Source organism: Tamandua tetradactyla, chromosome 20 (genome assembly GCF_023851605.1).
Source record: "Tamandua tetradactyla isolate mTamTet1 chromosome 20, mTamTet1.pri, whole genome shotgun sequence".
Lineage (NCBI taxonomy): Eukaryota > Metazoa > Chordata > Mammalia > Pilosa > Myrmecophagidae > Tamandua > Tamandua tetradactyla.
Window position 1 is genome coordinate 49,144,562 of NC_135346.1, and position 16,998 is coordinate 49,161,559.

At 41.5% G+C, this 16,998-nt stretch overlaps 1 protein-coding gene across 8 annotated transcripts in view; it reads left to right on the forward strand.

Moving 5' to 3' along the window:
* TENM2 (teneurin transmembrane protein 2) overlaps positions 1-16,998 on the forward strand; it is a 652,889-nt gene that overhangs the window by 286,174 nt on the left and 349,717 nt on the right. For all 8 annotated transcript variants that reach the window (XM_077137592.1, XM_077137593.1, XM_077137599.1 and 5 more), the window contains one exon: positions 12,786-12,995. In XM_077137592.1, coding sequence (XP_076993707.1) covers positions 12,786-12,995 — 210 coding nt within the window. The remainder of the gene's footprint in view (positions 1-12,785; positions 12,996-16,998) is intronic.

Here is a 16,998-nt window from a genome sequence, read left to right on the forward strand (position 1 = left end):
GAGAGTCCTCCCATACAAGTTTACTCTCCTCTGTGGGGCCTGAAGAGAGGAATTTGAAGGTTCATTCTGACCTTCATGAAGAAAGTAAGCCAGGCTTGGAGAAGGTGGGGGAAGGAGCAAGTCAGTTTGTGAATTTCTGCCAGGACGCTAGCTCACCATGTGATACCGACCCAGTTATTTATCTCCATGCTTCACGTGGACAGAATAATATTTAGAAATTGTGGAATTTTAAAGCTGAATGAAAGTTTGCTACAGATTGTTAGGTCATCCCCCCACCTAATTTACTCAGCCTTCCCAGTTTATCCTGGTTGGAATTACTCTACTTTCCCTGCATCTCTGATGTCTCAATAACTCTATGTAGATATACAATGCTAGATTGATCAGAATTAGAGTCTTGGTTTTGCCAGTCACTTGCTGTGTGACCTTGGCTAAGTTCTTTGATCGCTATAGGCCTCAATTACCTTATCTGTAAAATGGGGATAATAATAGTACCTATTGTAAGTATTACGTCGATTACAACTCATGAAACATGCTACACCTACTATCTAGAGCATCATGACTGCTCAAGAAATGTGAGCAAATATTAGTCTCTTCCCCTGAAATGTGGGTTCCATTGTAGCAGAGAACACATCATTACATTTCCTAATAGTACTAGGTGCTGCGTCAACTGAGTCCTAGCAAAGGTGAGCAGTTTGCCATCGGTCACACAGCTAGGTAGCTGCTGAGACATGAGAAATCCTGGTCTCCTAACTTCTCGCCCAGTGCTTTTTCTCACCAATTGCTAGTGGGGACTCCACAGGTACAAGGCAATGACTTCCAAGCCATTGTTCAGAAAAGGAATGAACTAATGCCTAATGACCTAATGCCAGTCTAGCACAGATTTTCAATTCTAGTTTTAAAACATTTTGACATCATTAATGGGAGCTTTTCTGCCTTTTGGTTCAGTTGTGAGTGGTTAGACTACCAATTTTCTAGTCTTTAGCATCTTATCCAGCCATTAAATGAGGAATGGGTGGGGCGCTATTACCGTGGGCAGCAGAGAGATGAAATAGCTCAAGAACCTGCAACAGAAAGTCCGTGTTTTACTTTTGCTGTCCCTAAAGCACAAAGCAAAGCAGAATATGCTTTAGAACTGTTTGCTATCTTCAGACAAAGCCTTGGAAAAGAAAAGCAAACAATAATGATAATGAAAGTAATTATCATTCATAATTTACTTTCATATATGTTGGTCACTGAGTCCTCAAAAGGCCCTGGAAGACAGTAGGCTTCCTATCTGATACCCCTTTTTTGTACAACAATATTACTATCCACTTAGAAACTTTATATAAAGTGTCTCGTTTAATACTTATAATGACCTGTGAAGTATGTTTGTACATATTTTGCTTATCAAACAGTTGAGGGCAGAGAGGTTAGGTGGCTTACCCAGTCACCCAGTGAATCAGTGGCAGAGACAAGATTGGAACTTCAGTCTGACTCCAGTGCCAACCACATTGGCACCCAGTAGTCAGTGCTCCATTATTACAAAAACTGAATTTACTCATCATTTTCTCTGCAGTGTGGTACGAGGTCTAGAGTCAGAAGACCTGGGTCCAGATTCTTCCTCATCAGCCATTTATACCCTCTGTACTTCAGCTTTCTCACCTGTGAAAGGAAGATGAATATTACCTACCTGAAGGGATTTCTGTAAGATTAAATATAATGCTGTGTGTAAAAGGCTTAGAAATAATGCCTGGTCCATCATAAGACCTTAGTAAATCTCAGCATTTCCATGTACCAGGAACCATGAGAGGTGAGCATACAAATAAGCAAGATAGATTCCCTTGCATCATGGAAGAATGTGTATTTTCCAAAGGAAACCTTTGAAAATCAGGTTTCAGCATGGCATAGAGTTTGTTTAAATCTTTCTCTTGCCATATTTCCCCCAACTAAGCTCTTTTGATAGTATAGTATGGATTCTGGGAAGGTAAGAAAATGGCCTGACGTGTCTTCTGCATGTTACTCAGCACAGAAGACAACCCAGTGGTGATTGTGTTGCCCACAGAGTTTAGCACTGTGATCTTATATTGTTGGAGAGGATTGGGTCACAGCTGCCAAGTAGTCCCCTAGGGTGGAAAGTTCTTAATTAGAGTAGAATCACATCTTGCACAGGGGTTAGGTTCCAGGCAGGTAATACCACCTCCTTTAATTCCCCGTGGTGCCATCTTGGAGACTAACGACTGACATGCCATCTCGTAATAAATCTAATAGTCAGCTTTTCCTCCAAGTTTGTGAAAGCATGCTGTGCTTTCATGTGAGCACCAGATAAAAGTATGACTTAATATTGTAGGCCACCCGATTTAAAAAAACGAACAAGCCAAAAACCAGACTTTTAAACTCAGAAGAAACTCTGCTCAGCTCAGCGAGATACTCACGCATTGAAAGGCACCTAAAACCTGAGACCAGACAGCCACAGCACCCAATAGTGAGATCAGTGGCATGGGTACCTGATATGTATCCAGGACATGTTAGCAGATTGAATTACTGTGATCAGCCAATCACACTGCCATTTATTATGTACTGGTTCTGGGCTGGGTGCTAGAATACAAAGAAGGATCATCCACAGTCACAACCCAGAGTTGATCTTAGTTTCAAGACAAGTAAACATGCTGACATGTGACAAGTGCAATGATACAAGTATGCCTTGTGGACCAGTGGGTGGTCATGACCAGGAAGGACTAATGCAGAAGGTGATGCTTGAGCTGAGACTTTAAGGAATAGGTTTTCAAGAGAAGGTTGAGACCACTTACGGAAAGGGAATACCATCCATGCACATGGAAGGATGTGAGGAAGAAAAGATACATAATCAGCAGTACAGTTGCTCTACTGTAGTTAGAGCATAGGGAATGAGGGGATGTGGCAAGAGATAATTGCCATGCGAGAGTTTGAACTGTATTATGTAGGCAGTAGGCAGTCTTGGGAGAGTTGAAAGGAGCATGACATGAACAAATGTATATGTTCAGAAATGTGCTGGCCCTTTTAAGGTGGGGAGAAGCAGGAATGAGGGATAGGAGTGAGAACCAAGCAAGCCAGAACCATCGTCACGCCCATGCTGTCTTAAGCAGTAGCCACTAGCCACATGTGACTATTTAAATATAAATTAATTAAAAGTAAATAAAATAAAAAATTCACTTCCTCAGTTGCAGTAGCCACATGTATTAGACATTGCAGACATAGAACATGCTCATCGCTGTAGAAAGTTCTATTGGATAGCACCGATTTAGACAATTACACAGGAGCAAAATAATGGTGTCATCTCCTCTTAGAGGAGCCAGGAGATGTCATTTCTGGTCCATGTGTACTCGAGGCTCTATTACGTTTTGGTAAACAATTGTCACTGCAGGTGAGGTGGATTTGTAGATGTGTCACTGCAGGTGAAGTGGATTTATGTCCTCAAAAAAGGAAACTGCACACATTCACTGCATATTCACTCATGAATATGAGAGAACTGACATTGGAAAGTTCCAGAAATCATAGTTCAAAAATAAATGTTATTCCCCATCTATAGCCTAATCTATATTTGACACCTTCCAAAGTGTCACACTGCCAGGAAGATGTGATATATAAACATGCAAGTTGCTGGTGATATCGTAGCAACACCCAAATGCCTAGAGCCCCAAACTGTGAAGACAGTTCATGCTTGAGCTCCTGAAAGAGTCCCTTTAACTGGGGCAAGTCCAATAGCATGTCACTCTTCCAATAAATTATGTATATTAGCTTCTGCAAAATCAGGGTGGTTTTGCCAGGGCCATCTGAAAACGATTTGTTTTCAAGAAAATGCTTAACTGGGCTTTAGTGAGTTCAGTGAAGTGTGAGTGAAGAGGGCAATTAGGTCTTCTGCTGTAAAAATAAAAAACTTTAAATGGGGTGATGTGGAGGGGAGCAAACCTGGTTAGGCTGATATTGCCTCATTGAGAAGACATAAGAGGTCATAATGAAAATTCCTCGGGTGAAGTTAAATAACATAAAATGGAGTCTGAAATTCTCCCTTGAATCTCCTGCCTCAAAAAAGTTTTCCCTCTGTCTGACTTAAATTTCCCAATGGCAATTTCAGCTTATTTGCTTGGTGTTTTCTTGGGGAGGGGGAAAAAAGCTGACTGAATCAAAATTTTCACTTCTAATGCCTGCCCAGTTCTCATCATTTGGAACAAAGAGTTACTTCAAGATTGATCCATACATTAAGTATACCTATCTAAAGTCATCATATATACTAGCTCTGGGTTTCTCAACCTCAGCACTGTGACATTTGGGGCTGGATGATTCTTTGTCATGGCACTCTGTCCTGTAATGTTGTAGGATGTTTGGCAGCATCTCTGGCCTCTACCCAGTAGATACCAGTAGCGGTTCTCTGTACTGTTGCATCAACTAAAATGTCTGCAGACACTACCAAATATTCCCTGGGAGGCAAAATTGCCCCTTGTTGAGAATAGCCTCACATTATAACTAAATATGAGCAGTCTAGTCTAAGGAATATATGTATAAGATTTATAACATAGAATATATTACATATAGCACATCATATATATTTTATATTTTAAGATGCTTTTCATTGTTGTCACCTTATATTCTACCATTATGATTGAAATACTTTGCTTGGTCTTTTTTTTTTTAGCTTAAGATACAGGCAAGAAATTAAGTCCCCCACCCTTAGCCAAAGATCAATGTGGTATACGTAAGGTCTGATGCCAGTTAGAAGATGATTTGAGTTTCTCTCCAATACCGAGCCCAGAAAGCTGCTGTAGTCCATGCTTGAATGGTAACTAGTAGACATCCATCTGCTTGTATCTCTTCCCCACTCTCTGATGCCCACAATACTCTTATAAATAGATTAGATTCCTCCCACCATAAATGGTTTCTCTGGGATCCCAAATGTTCAATTTCTCTTGATTTAACAGGAAGGGAGTCAGCTTAAAAGAACATGAAAATCTCATACTGGAGGCAGAAGACTTGGAATGTGTTTCCAGCTCTTCTACTAAATAACTGTGTGGCATTGGCCAAGTCATCTTCCCACTGGGGCTGCGTGATCGGTTTTAGCCAGGGATGCCTTTGGCTCCAAGTGACAAAAACCAACTCAACCCACTTCAAAAAAAAACACAATCAAATGACAAACAAACAAAAAAACAGGGTATGATGAAGTGTATATTGACTAATGTGTTGAAAAGTTCAGGTACAGCATTGCTTCACACCTGGCTGAATCCAAGTACTCTAATGATGTCATCAGGAATGCATCTCCCTTCATTTTGCATCTGCTTTCCTCCTTGTTGACTCGATTCTCAGGCAGACTTTCCCCTTGAAAGTTGGCTGCACTTGTTCAGGCTCACTACATCCTGGTTTTGCTCCACTGAGAAAGAATGACGGCTTCCCTGCCCATGGCACAGCAGTGCACACACAGTTAGGGCTTACAAGCCATCCAGAACCAAGAAATGGCAAGTCTCCTCATTTCCACTTTGGTCCCTTGAACCTAATATGTCTTAAGCACCTAGATTGTTTCTAGACTTCCCAACAACATACAAGCTAGTGATTATTATCATCAGAGAGGCTCAGAGAAGTGAAGTAAGTTGCCCAAACTTACACAGAGACTAAGCGGAAGAGCCTGGCTTCAAAGTCTGTGCCCTCTCAATTCCTTCTCTGGACTTTGGAGGATAGATAAAATTAGGAAGGTAGAGAAGTCAGGTGGATCACACCGTGGGGAGACAGAAATTAACATTTGCAGAAGGCAAATAGGCACTCGCATCCCCCAGGGCCCAGTGTTTCATTTGGGGCAAAATGGAAAATGGGATTGGGTTGAGGTGGCATGTTGAAGCCAACTAATAGGTGAATTTGAGTGTAAGGCAACTCTGGTTTCTAGAGAGGCCAATTATAATTTTTGGTAATGTACACATCTTGGTTCTGACTCTTGGAGGTGTTAACATCCTTGGTCATCTAACTTGAAAACCAGTTGACAGTGTTGTGGTAAAGATGGAAGGGACTTAAGTAAAATCATTGAGCCTGGTGTTTTTTGCATGAAAGAGGCTCAGCAGCTGTACTGGGAATCTACAGTAACAAGTAAGATCATCTGGGAGCAGGGAGTCCAGTTAGAGCTGTTGTAAGGGTACCTTGTGCAGCTGTGTTGGTGGCCGTGGCTGACATGCCCCAGTGCCTTATTGAAGCCCATTGTATCTTGATGAAGAATGCCTCACCACACAACGCTCTGCAAGTGCAGTGTGCAGAACTAGTCAGAACTTGAAAAATCCAGTGCCCTTTCCTGAAGAATTTTCTCTTGGATCTCAAGGGTAAATAGATTCTATTACTAGAAATAAATAAATAGCATGGAAGCAAAGAAGGATAATAGCTCAGGTATTTATTTATTTGCATACATATTCACATGCCTGCTTTTTGACTCCATCAAAAATAGGAGCCTTACAGGCCCCAAACATTTGAAGAAAAGTGAATAATTTAGCCAAACATCTGAGTAAGTAGCAGTTATTAGGAACGATCATTAGGACAATTTTTAAAACTTTTAATGAACCATTTTGCCTATGTTAATACAGTCCTTTTGGAATATTCAACTTTAATAAAAACCCATATTATTAAGTCCTTGAGCTTTCTAGAGTAGTAGTTAGGTTCAGGTGTCAGCTTTGCCAGTTGATGATGTCCCATTGTTCTGCTGTTGTGTACTAAAATCATCAGCATGTGAATTTCATCTATGGAGGATTACATCTGCAGTTGGCTAAGGGGAGTGCCTTCTGCGGTGAGTGACATTTAATTTAGGTCAGAAGAGAACTCAGTACAGTCCAACACAACACACCTCAGCACTCAGAGCTGATGTGGACCCAGACGTTTGGAGAGTCAGAGAAGAAACACCCCAGAGGAAGGAGTTTGAATCCAGAAGCCGGGAAGGAAGCCCAGCAGATGTTGGTGTGTGCGTTACCTATGGGACAGAGAAACCCTAATGAAAGCAAGCTGCCTTTCCTCTCAGGAACTGTAAATGTGTAAATAAATCCCCTTTATAAAAGCCAATCTATTTCTGGTGCATTGCATTCCAGCAGCTTTAGCAAGCTAAGATACCAGGCCTACAAAGGATTTTCCATTTTTGGTTCAAGAATTTCTTTCTCTCCTAGGACTTTTGTTTCTGTCCATGGTTGTGCCCCTCCTCTAAGATTACCTTCATGGTGCAAGAGAACCAAGGAATTCACGGTCCACATCATGGTTCACGTTTTAGCAATCACTCCTGTATAAGGTGGGACATAGTGGAATGAAATATTAAGTGTTAGGCTTTGGATTCAGACTGCCTGGATTCAAATCCCAGCTTGGCTCCTTGCTAACATGGTAATATTGGGAAAGTGAGTTCATCCAGGCCTTAAGTTTCTTCACCTGCAAAATGGGGATGATAGTAGCACTTAGTCCATGGAAAGTTGTGATGGTTAAAAAGAGAAAAATATATGTAAAATGCTCAGCTCAGTTCTTAGCACAAAGCAAAATTACATACATATTAAATGTTAATCTATTATTACATCTTCTATTGTTCCAGTTGGCAATGAGGTCATCTAATTTGTCATTTCGAATGCATGTATTCTTGGTACTGTTTTTCCTCAGTTTTTGAGCATGTCTCTCTGCTCTACCAGATATCCTGACACCCTGTCACTACGTAGATCAATTATGCATTGCCTACTTGAAACATTTTCATATCTGCTTGCCATTAATCTTTTGAATGAAAAAGGAGCCAGTTGTTTTGAGTGAATTTGGGAAAGTGATCTGCAACATGCTATCATAAATTAGTGAATATATTAAGAAGAGTTGGGCAGAGTAGCAATTTCACTGATCATATTTACTTCTTTGGGAACGGAGAGAAGATTACAGTCCTTTGCCTTTGGGTGGGAGAACTGGTATACCGGGATCCAAGTCAATTTAAGGCACAAAATGCTGCTGTAATGGAGACAATGGGAGTTAGCTCAACATAGCTCCAACCACAGATGGTTTAGGATAAAGAACTCAAGAGTGACTGGAGCTGAAGGTGAATGAGAGCCTGGAGATTGGATGGCAAATAAATGCTAAGCTTCTGCTCTATCTCCCTCACTCTATTCCATGTCCATTATTTTTCTAATTGATGATGACATTATTCCTCACTGAACCCAGGGCTTCCTCAGAACCCTGCTCAACACCACATTACAAACAGCCCCTACCAATCTATCAGGGTTAGCATGGAAGTTCTTTATCTGACTGTAGTTCTCTCACTCAGAAAAATTTCATGAGTTGCAATTATCCTCAAACTTTATTCCTCTGTAAACAGATAAATTAGGAAAAGTTGAATCAGTCCCCATTTTTAAGATCCTGGAGAATCCAGTTACACAGATAATTAGTTTATGCTTTGATTTATACAGGGATCTTGGAAAACACACACACATACCCACCCCACAAATACACAGGACTATATGAGCTTAATGAATGACATACTGCTGTCTTTACCTTTTGCTTTTTTAAGAAATCAGTGAAACCCAGTTTTGTATATATTTATCAGGGACTCTATACCTATCTAAAATCGAATGTCAAAATAGTTCGGGGACCACAAGGTGTCTGTAGTGCATAGAGCGGGAACCAGGTATGTGCGTACCCCTTGGTTACACGCCCATCACACGCCAAGTAGTTCTGTAAGAAATCACAGCCTATAACGTGAGCCTGTCTAAGTTCCAGCTTTCTCCCCTGTTCTTTGGAACCTGTTTGTGTCTGTACAGATGGTCTCTGTCAGTTGGAATAGTCAGGGGGAATAATGTAGTATAAATGAACAAAATTAGCAAATAGCATAGCAAATAGAGAGCAGCATATCATTTGATTGGGGCAAATCTAGGGACTGAGAAATTTCCCAAGTAACTGTAGGTACCAGGGAGCAGAGTTTAAGGAACTACCAAAACAAGGGTTTAAAGGGAAAATAACAGGCATCAGACAGTTTTGTGATATGTATTCTCAATCTGCTGAAGTAACCCCAGTGCTTTCATTGTGTTATGTCGGCTCTTCCATTGTCTGTATTTGTATAAATTAAAAAGCCATTCTGTCTGGACAATATGAAATGAATTCATGCTGAACAAAATTTCAAAAAGTTCATGTAAAGAATGATTTCACAGCAACTATCATATCAGGCGCCTGGAAAATTGCACTTGAACTTCAGTTCCACCTCAGTCACTCAAAGGAATTTAAAAATTGGCTCCCAGCCATCCTTGTTCTTCAACATGCAGTTTCAGACATGCCTCAGTGATGCAAACTTTAAAGCCTATTGATTGTGAGTTAAAATCTGTTCCTTCCAGAGCTCTGCTGCTAAGTGGATGTCAATCCTGACTTCACAATGCCCTGATCCAAACACCTGGGTATTCAGGAGCCTTGGAGCAGGTGGAGGGTAGCATTGCTATGAAGCAGTCACCTTGAACGTCAAAACAAAATCACAGGAAAGCTTTGAACCTTGTGGGATTGTAGCTGCTGTGAATTGTTATTCAAGGAAATATTTCTTACTTGAAATCTCTGGAGGATACCTTGGGATTAGGAAATGGGAAACTAGAAACCCAATTTCCCTTAAGTCGTCCCCCACCTCTTTTGTGACCCTCTTCCTTTTTGTCACCATGCCGTTTGGATGAACACCGTGGTAGAGTAGTCAAAACGGGGATTTTGGATTAGGCAAACCCAAGTTGATTTGTGGCCCCCTTGCCACAAAAAGAGGTAGAGAAATTCTACCTCTTTTTGTACCTCCTTTCCTCATCTATAAAATGGAGATTATGTTCATTCTGACCTAATGGAGTTGTTTTGAGGATGAAATGGGATAATACATAAAATTAAATAACATAGTGAGTGATATATAGTCATTTCACAATAAATGTTAGCAGTTGTAGTAGTTAGGTTTGGGTGTCAACTTGGCCAGGGATGGTGCCCAGTTGTTCTGTTGCAGTGGACTTAAATCATCAGCATGTGCATTTCATCTATGGCTGTTTACATCTGCCATAGGCCAAGGAGAGTGCCTTCTGCAATGAGTGACGTTCAATTTAATTAGCTGTAGGCTTAAAAGAGAGAGAGGTCAGAAGAGAGCTCAGCAACTCAGACCCGGACATTTGGAGATGCAGACAGGAATTGCCCCACAGAAAGCCATTTGAACCCAGAAGCTGTGAGGGACACCAGCAGACATTGCCGTGTGCCTTCCCATGTGATAGGGCAAGCCAGAGGAAAGCCAGCTGCCCTTCCTCCAAACTGTAAATTTGTAACTAAATAAATCCCCTTTATAAAACCCAGTCCACTTCTGGTTTATTGCATTCCAGAAACATTAGCAAACTAAAACAGCAGTTAAACTATCTAACTATTCATTATAATATAATATAATAAGAATTATTGTTATAATTAATATAGTGGTAGCTATTACTATTAGTGGGAGGCCTATGGATGAAATTATTGATTAAATGCTAGCATAGTATCTGCTGAAACTATGATGTGTTTAGTCTACCCTTACCAGAGCATCTAGCAAGCAAATCATGCTTTTTATGGCTTCCAAACAGTTGGGAATGAATTGAATTTTCAAAATGAAGCTCCATTTGTCCATTGATCTATTTCAAGAGATGATTCATCTTTGCTTCAATTGTGTCGCTAGGCAGGAGCCCCTAAAATTGAAACTTTAAAGGTACCTCACCTCCTATCCCTTTCTTTTTTTTTTTTTATATGGGCAGGCACTGGGACCCGAACCTAGGTCTCCGGCACTGCAGGCGAGAACTCTGCCACGGAGCCACCATTGCCCCCATCCCTTTCTTTTATTCCCACCCTCAAATAGGGTAATTGGCAAGTGATTTGATACCTCTGTGCACCATTCTGTTCTTTCTCACCAAAGTACCTTTCCTCATCTTTCAAAGATTGCTCAGGCATTGTCTTTTCTAAATATACTTGTTCGACTCTCCACCTCTCCCTTACCTGGCCAGGCTGAACCAAGTGTCCCTTTCCTCTACCTCCACAACACCATGCAATTATCTGATACCACCCTGCTTTGTGCCAAGTGACATTGAAATGGCCTATTTACCTGTCTGTCTCCTCCACCAGACTGTGAGCTCTCTGAGGGGCAGGAATGGTGTCTTGTTTATTTTTGTATTCTCAGTGACCCGCAGAGTGCACATAGAAATGCTCATAAAGATTACTAAACCAAACTAATCTATAAATAGCTTTTAAACTCACTGAGAACAGATCAGTAAATATAATTATAAAAGCACCAACAAAAATTGGCATCCCGTTGAGGCGTTTGAAAATGTCTACACATATGGTATATCTAAAAGCAAGAAAACGCTTATCTTCTGGCTCAGACACTTCTTGCCTGAGTTGAAAATCTAACCTTATTCTAAAATCTCCTTTCCCACCTGCTTGTGCTTCTCTCTGCATCCCCAGCGTTAGGGCATAACCCATTGGCTACTACTATTGGATCAGTTTCCTGAGCTTCTTAAATGAACAAGCCAATAGCCAAAGGATTGCAAGGAACCCAAGAAGTAAGAGTGAAGCACGTGAAAATACACATGGTGATTGTCCTCACTCTGTACTTTAGCCGACAGGTGCTCTCTCTCATGTGAAAAAGGAGGTTGCAGCAGTTCTCCATCTGGGAGGACTTCTCAGTCAGAGGGCAGCTCCAACTCACTCCCCCATCTCCTGCCAGGCTGGCTGCTCATCCTTGTGACCTGGAGTCATTTGTGTTTCTCTTTGTAAAATTTCTCCCATGTTAGCCACAAAATCCTCATGGTCGAGAGGAGGGCATTGTCCAACCCTTCAGGATGCAAATGCATCGCCACTTCCACTTTTCCTTCACTTCTTCCCTGGAGTGAGTGATTTGGTTTTCATCTACTTTACTTATTTGCTCATTTGTTCAGTGGGTGCTATTCTTTAGGGAGGCATTGAGGATGCAGGGGTGAATCAAATGGACAGGATGTGGTCAGGACTATGAAGAAATTTAAACAGGCTAATAGAATGGACTAAGCAGGGGTCAGCTTTTAAGGAGACAGGAAAAGGTTGAATGAAGTAAAGAAGCAGGCTTGTGAATATGGGCGAGGTAGAAGGAAGTGTCTCAGGTAGAGGGGACAGGAAGTGTAAAGACTCTGGAGGTGGAATGGCTTGACATACTCAAGAGAGGGAAACAAAGATGATCAGTGTTTGGGGAAGAACAGGCTGAGGAGAGGGTGGTAAGGAGAAGGTTGGAAGGGAGGTGGGTGAGGCCACTCTGGGCCGGAGTGAGGAGCATATAGGTCACCATAAAGACTCTGGATTTCATTCCACATGCATTGGAAAGCTATTGGCAGGTAACAGTTGGGCAAGCAACACAACCTGATATCTATCTTTCAAATATTATCTGACTGCCATGGAGACTGGATGGCGATGGTGGGGGGCGGGTTACACGGTAGGAGCAGAAGCAGAGAGACCCGTAAGGACACAGTGCATGGAGCGATGACAAAGGAGGTTTAGACTAAGAGGGTGGCAGAAGAGTTAGAAAGACATCGTTGCCTTCCAGATTGATTCCCTTTCAGCAGTGTATATGGTTATTTCTGCTCGTGCCCCTTTTTTTGAAAATTTCAACCACCCGTCTAATGCATTTGGACATTTGGGGATACATCAACTCACTCTAAAAACACATCTGGAGCATTTCATGTTTTTTCTTTTAAAATATTTTCTTTTGTAATATTTGTATGGTGAACTGCTTTCAATGTAAATTTTCTGGGGATGCTCTCATGACACTCATTGCTGACCTTTGACCCCTCTGTCCTCTCTCCCAGGTCGTCCCATTCCACCTACATCCTCGTCTAGCCTCCTCCCATCTGCTCAGCTGCCTAGCTCCCATAATCCTCCACCAGTTAGCTGCCAGATGCCATTGCTAGACAGCAACACCTCCCATCAAATCATGGACACCAACCCCGATGAGGAATTCTCCCCCAATTCATACCTGCTCAGAGCATGCTCAGGGCCCCAGCAAGCCTCCAGCAGTGGTAAGGAAACTCTGTGGTGTCTCAATGTGTGGTGTTTCGTGTGTGGCTCTCTTAATTCTCCAGCAGCATGATGTCTCTGAGACAAGGGAGGGGGAGAGAGGGATGTGGGGAGCATAAAGATGAAATACGCTTGTCATATTGTGGCATCACAGCTCCAAGGCACATTTGTTGAAGGTCAAGTGACTGAAGAGGCTGGGCTTACGTTCACAGGCTTTGGTCCTCCTTCAGTGGGAGTAGCTGGCCCATTGCTGCACGTGAGAGAACGCCGGTTTCAAAGGTGAGGTGCAAGAGACGCTGGAATATTGAATTTTGTATTGCCACTATTGAGGTCATAGCCACATGCTCAATTTGTGTGCATCTCACATCCCTTGTTTTTTTGATAGCTGCCTTCTGACTCCTTCTTTTCCTTGGTCATTTAGATGCTCTTATGATTAGAATGCATTCCCTTGACATGAATGCTGAGTGTCTTGCCAAGTCTGGAGAGCATTTGGGGATGACCTCTCCCATAACCCTGTACATGTGCACTTCAGTCAGATTTAATAAGCTGATTGTGTTGTGCTATGGTAAATATTGCCTTTACATCTATAGTTCTCATTTTGGTTTCCACAGTCACAAAACAGAGGGACTGGCCACAAGGTACCATCCTACATATGAGGACTTTGCAGCTCCTGCCACAAAGTGTAGATGAAATTACTCTGGGTCCAGCAGAAAGCATGCCTTACTTTAATTTCTTCTGTGGGTGATATGTTCATTCCTGTGAAAGTACGAAGGGGGCAAACCTAGGGGTTAGGTACTCATGGCCCTAGGAAAGACATTTGCAGAAATTAGTTGCTCGTGACCTAAAGGCTTTGAAAGTATCTTCTGAATTGGACATTCATGATGTTCATTGATTTATCCCTTCAAAAAAAAGAGTGGAGATTTACATGTAGAGGGTGTTCATTGATGAGATTTTGTTTTGGCTCCATCCATGAATATATGCCACCACTGGCCTCAACCTCTCCAATTAGAGAGGACCTGCTAAATAAATTTAGATGATTCATTCCTGGCATGGAATGATGAACTGCTACTTTTGATGTCCCTTGCCCTTCTTCAAAGCCAGGCCTGATACAGTTAGTAAACTCATATTCTTTTTCAAAAAAAATTACCTAATCAAATCTCTCATCAAATGAGCAATCCATTGTTGATATTATGAAGGCCTTTAATCTACCATAAATCTTTATTAGAACTCATCAGAGCTTCTAGTTTGAGAGAAATGTGATTATGGCACTCTTAAAATGACATTACATCATTGGGGTGATTGGTTTATCATTTGGAGAAGAGACATCAATCATAACTAGCATAACCACACAGTAAATGAATTCAACCTTTCTACCACAGAACAATGACACTGTAATTGCTCAAAATCAGACTTAAAATGAAATCCAAAAATGCTCTTTTTTCAAATATGATGTTAACTTAATGGAAAATATTATGAAAAATCATGTTTGAGGAAATTCTATATAATTAAAAATATGTAGAAATACATTCCCTTTTTTCTTTCATCAGAAGCTGATTTTAGCTACAGAATCATTTTTTTGCCGCCGAGATTATGTTGCATTTAATTGAACTACCCTCACTTATGTTTTGCTGCTTTTTATTTCATACTATGTAATCGTGATGAATATTGTATTATGAAGGACAAGAGGCTTTTGAAATGAGGTGCGCCTGCTGATAGCTTTTTAAAACAGACAATTATTAGGGAGAAAATGAGCTTTTAAAAAGCTATATCCTTTTATGCATATATGGATATGCAAGCAAAGATGATTTCCATAAGAGAGGTCAGTTCACATCTCAGGGCTGCCTAGCAATGTTTTCTAGTGATAATGCCATGAGTGATTTCTTTTCTTTCAGATAGTGTAAAAGATTGAAAGTTGTTGATATGGTATTTTTGTTGGGTTTATGCCTACTCAAGACCTCATTTTGGACACAACAGATCTGTATTTTCAGAGTCAAACTTATCCATTTTTCATCACTCCTACCAATTTGTTCAGTTCACTTAAGATTGATAGCGATTTAAGCTTTGGTAACGGAGGGGAAATACCACAGAAAATGAGGGTGCGTTTTTTTTTATCCAAAATGATTTCTTCACATGAGAGGTGACGGCCCAATTTTGAAATACCCTTGTTTTCAGCAGGTACTTACCTGAGAGCTTGGTAAACTCTGGCCAATAGGCAGTCATTCAAAATTCTTGACTGTGCCTTAGCTAAAGCAAGAGCAAATCAAGTCTGTGTATATGTGTACACTCACGTCTCTCTTGTGTGTGTTTCTTGTGGAATGGATTTGGGGTCCAGGGCAAATTGGGGATTCTATCAAGATCTGAATGCAGTTGCCATGAATTTAAATTTGACATAAAGGATTGGAAATAGAGTTTGACACAGAAGATGCAAAGGGCAGAGCTGTGCCTGAGTGTTCTGAATTGAGTTTGATGAAAGGGGCTGGATTTTTCCATAGGTACCGTGGCACAAAAAAAGCACTCCAATGATTGGCTGCATTGTGTTTAGCTGGTTAATTACACAGAGTTTTTGAAGTTGGGCTCTCAACACCCTTCTGTTCTGAGGATCTACCACCAGTTTGATCTTTGTTTCATCTTTAGATGAAATAAAACACCTTCTGTGTTAGTTAGATTCAGTTGTCAACTTGGCCAGGTGAGCATACCTAGTTCTGTTGCTGTGGACACAAACCAATGGTACATGAACCTCATCTGTTGCTAATTACATCTGCAGTCGGCTAGGAGGTGTGTCTGCTGCAATGAGTGACGTTTGACTTAATTGGCTGGTGCTTAAATGAGAGAGTGCAATGTTGCACAGCCAAGCAGCTCGGTATTCCTCATCTCAGCACTAGCAGCTCAGCCCAGGCCTTTGGAGATGCAGAAAGAAGTCACCCCAGGGAAAGTTGTTGGAACCCAGGGGCCTGGAGAGAAGACCGGCAGAGACCATCTTGTGCCTTCCATGTAAGAAAGAACCTCAGTGGAAAGTTAGCTGCCTTTCCTCTAGAGAACCAACAAAATAAATCCCCTTTTATTAAAAGCCAGTCCATCTCTGGTGTGTTGCATTCTGGCAGCTAGCAAACTAGAACACCGTCCAATACGTTCACCCCATAAATGGCCATCAAAACTGATTTCCTGCTCACCTCTCATTATTGCTGTTATCATTTCACATTGGCGAAACTCATCATTTGGAGAGTCACCGCCTACATATCTTCTCCAAGGAGCCCCTGTTCCAAAAAGACAAACTGAACATATGTAAGAACTAAAATGCTTTTGCCCAACACGAATACCTCCTCAAAGCAACAGCAAAACTTTACCTTTATGGTTCAACCATCATTATTTTCTATGACTGTAGTGCATTCTTTAGTGAATGGTACTAAAACTTGGGCACCTTTGGAACCAGGTTGCTACAACCCTCAATTTACGTCAATCAAGCAGATACCCAGGAACAGCTAGTGAGACACTTAGAAGAGAGGTGCCTCCCTTCCCCTCAAGCATTTTCTTCCCTGTAGCTGGGCTCTGGGAAGTGGCTCATCCGTGTTCTGACCTTCTGCCAGGGCAAGCTAGTTCCAGAGATGCTTCCTGTGCACAGCAACATAATAGCAAATCCTATGAAATAACCCATCTGGAAAAAAAGAATCAGAATCCCAGCGGCTGCATAACAGCGGCTCCCCCAGCTGTAAGAATGAGACTACCTTCCAAGCCAGAACAGGGTTTGCAGTTTGCTGTCAACATACGAGGCAGAAGATTCGCAGGCAGCAGTATTACAACCCAAAAGCAGTGGTTTGCTTCCTGCCCATGAAAGACTGAGTTTTAGTTTTCTTGAAAGTCTAAATAAAGGGATTTGGAATATTGGTTGCAACATCAAACCATACATAAGAAAGTTAGCGAGGATGCTTCTGCCAGGACCCTTTCAGTCGCTTCTATGTGACAAAAGACCTGTCCCAGCTCCAGAGTCTCAGTTTGTAACTGAGGACA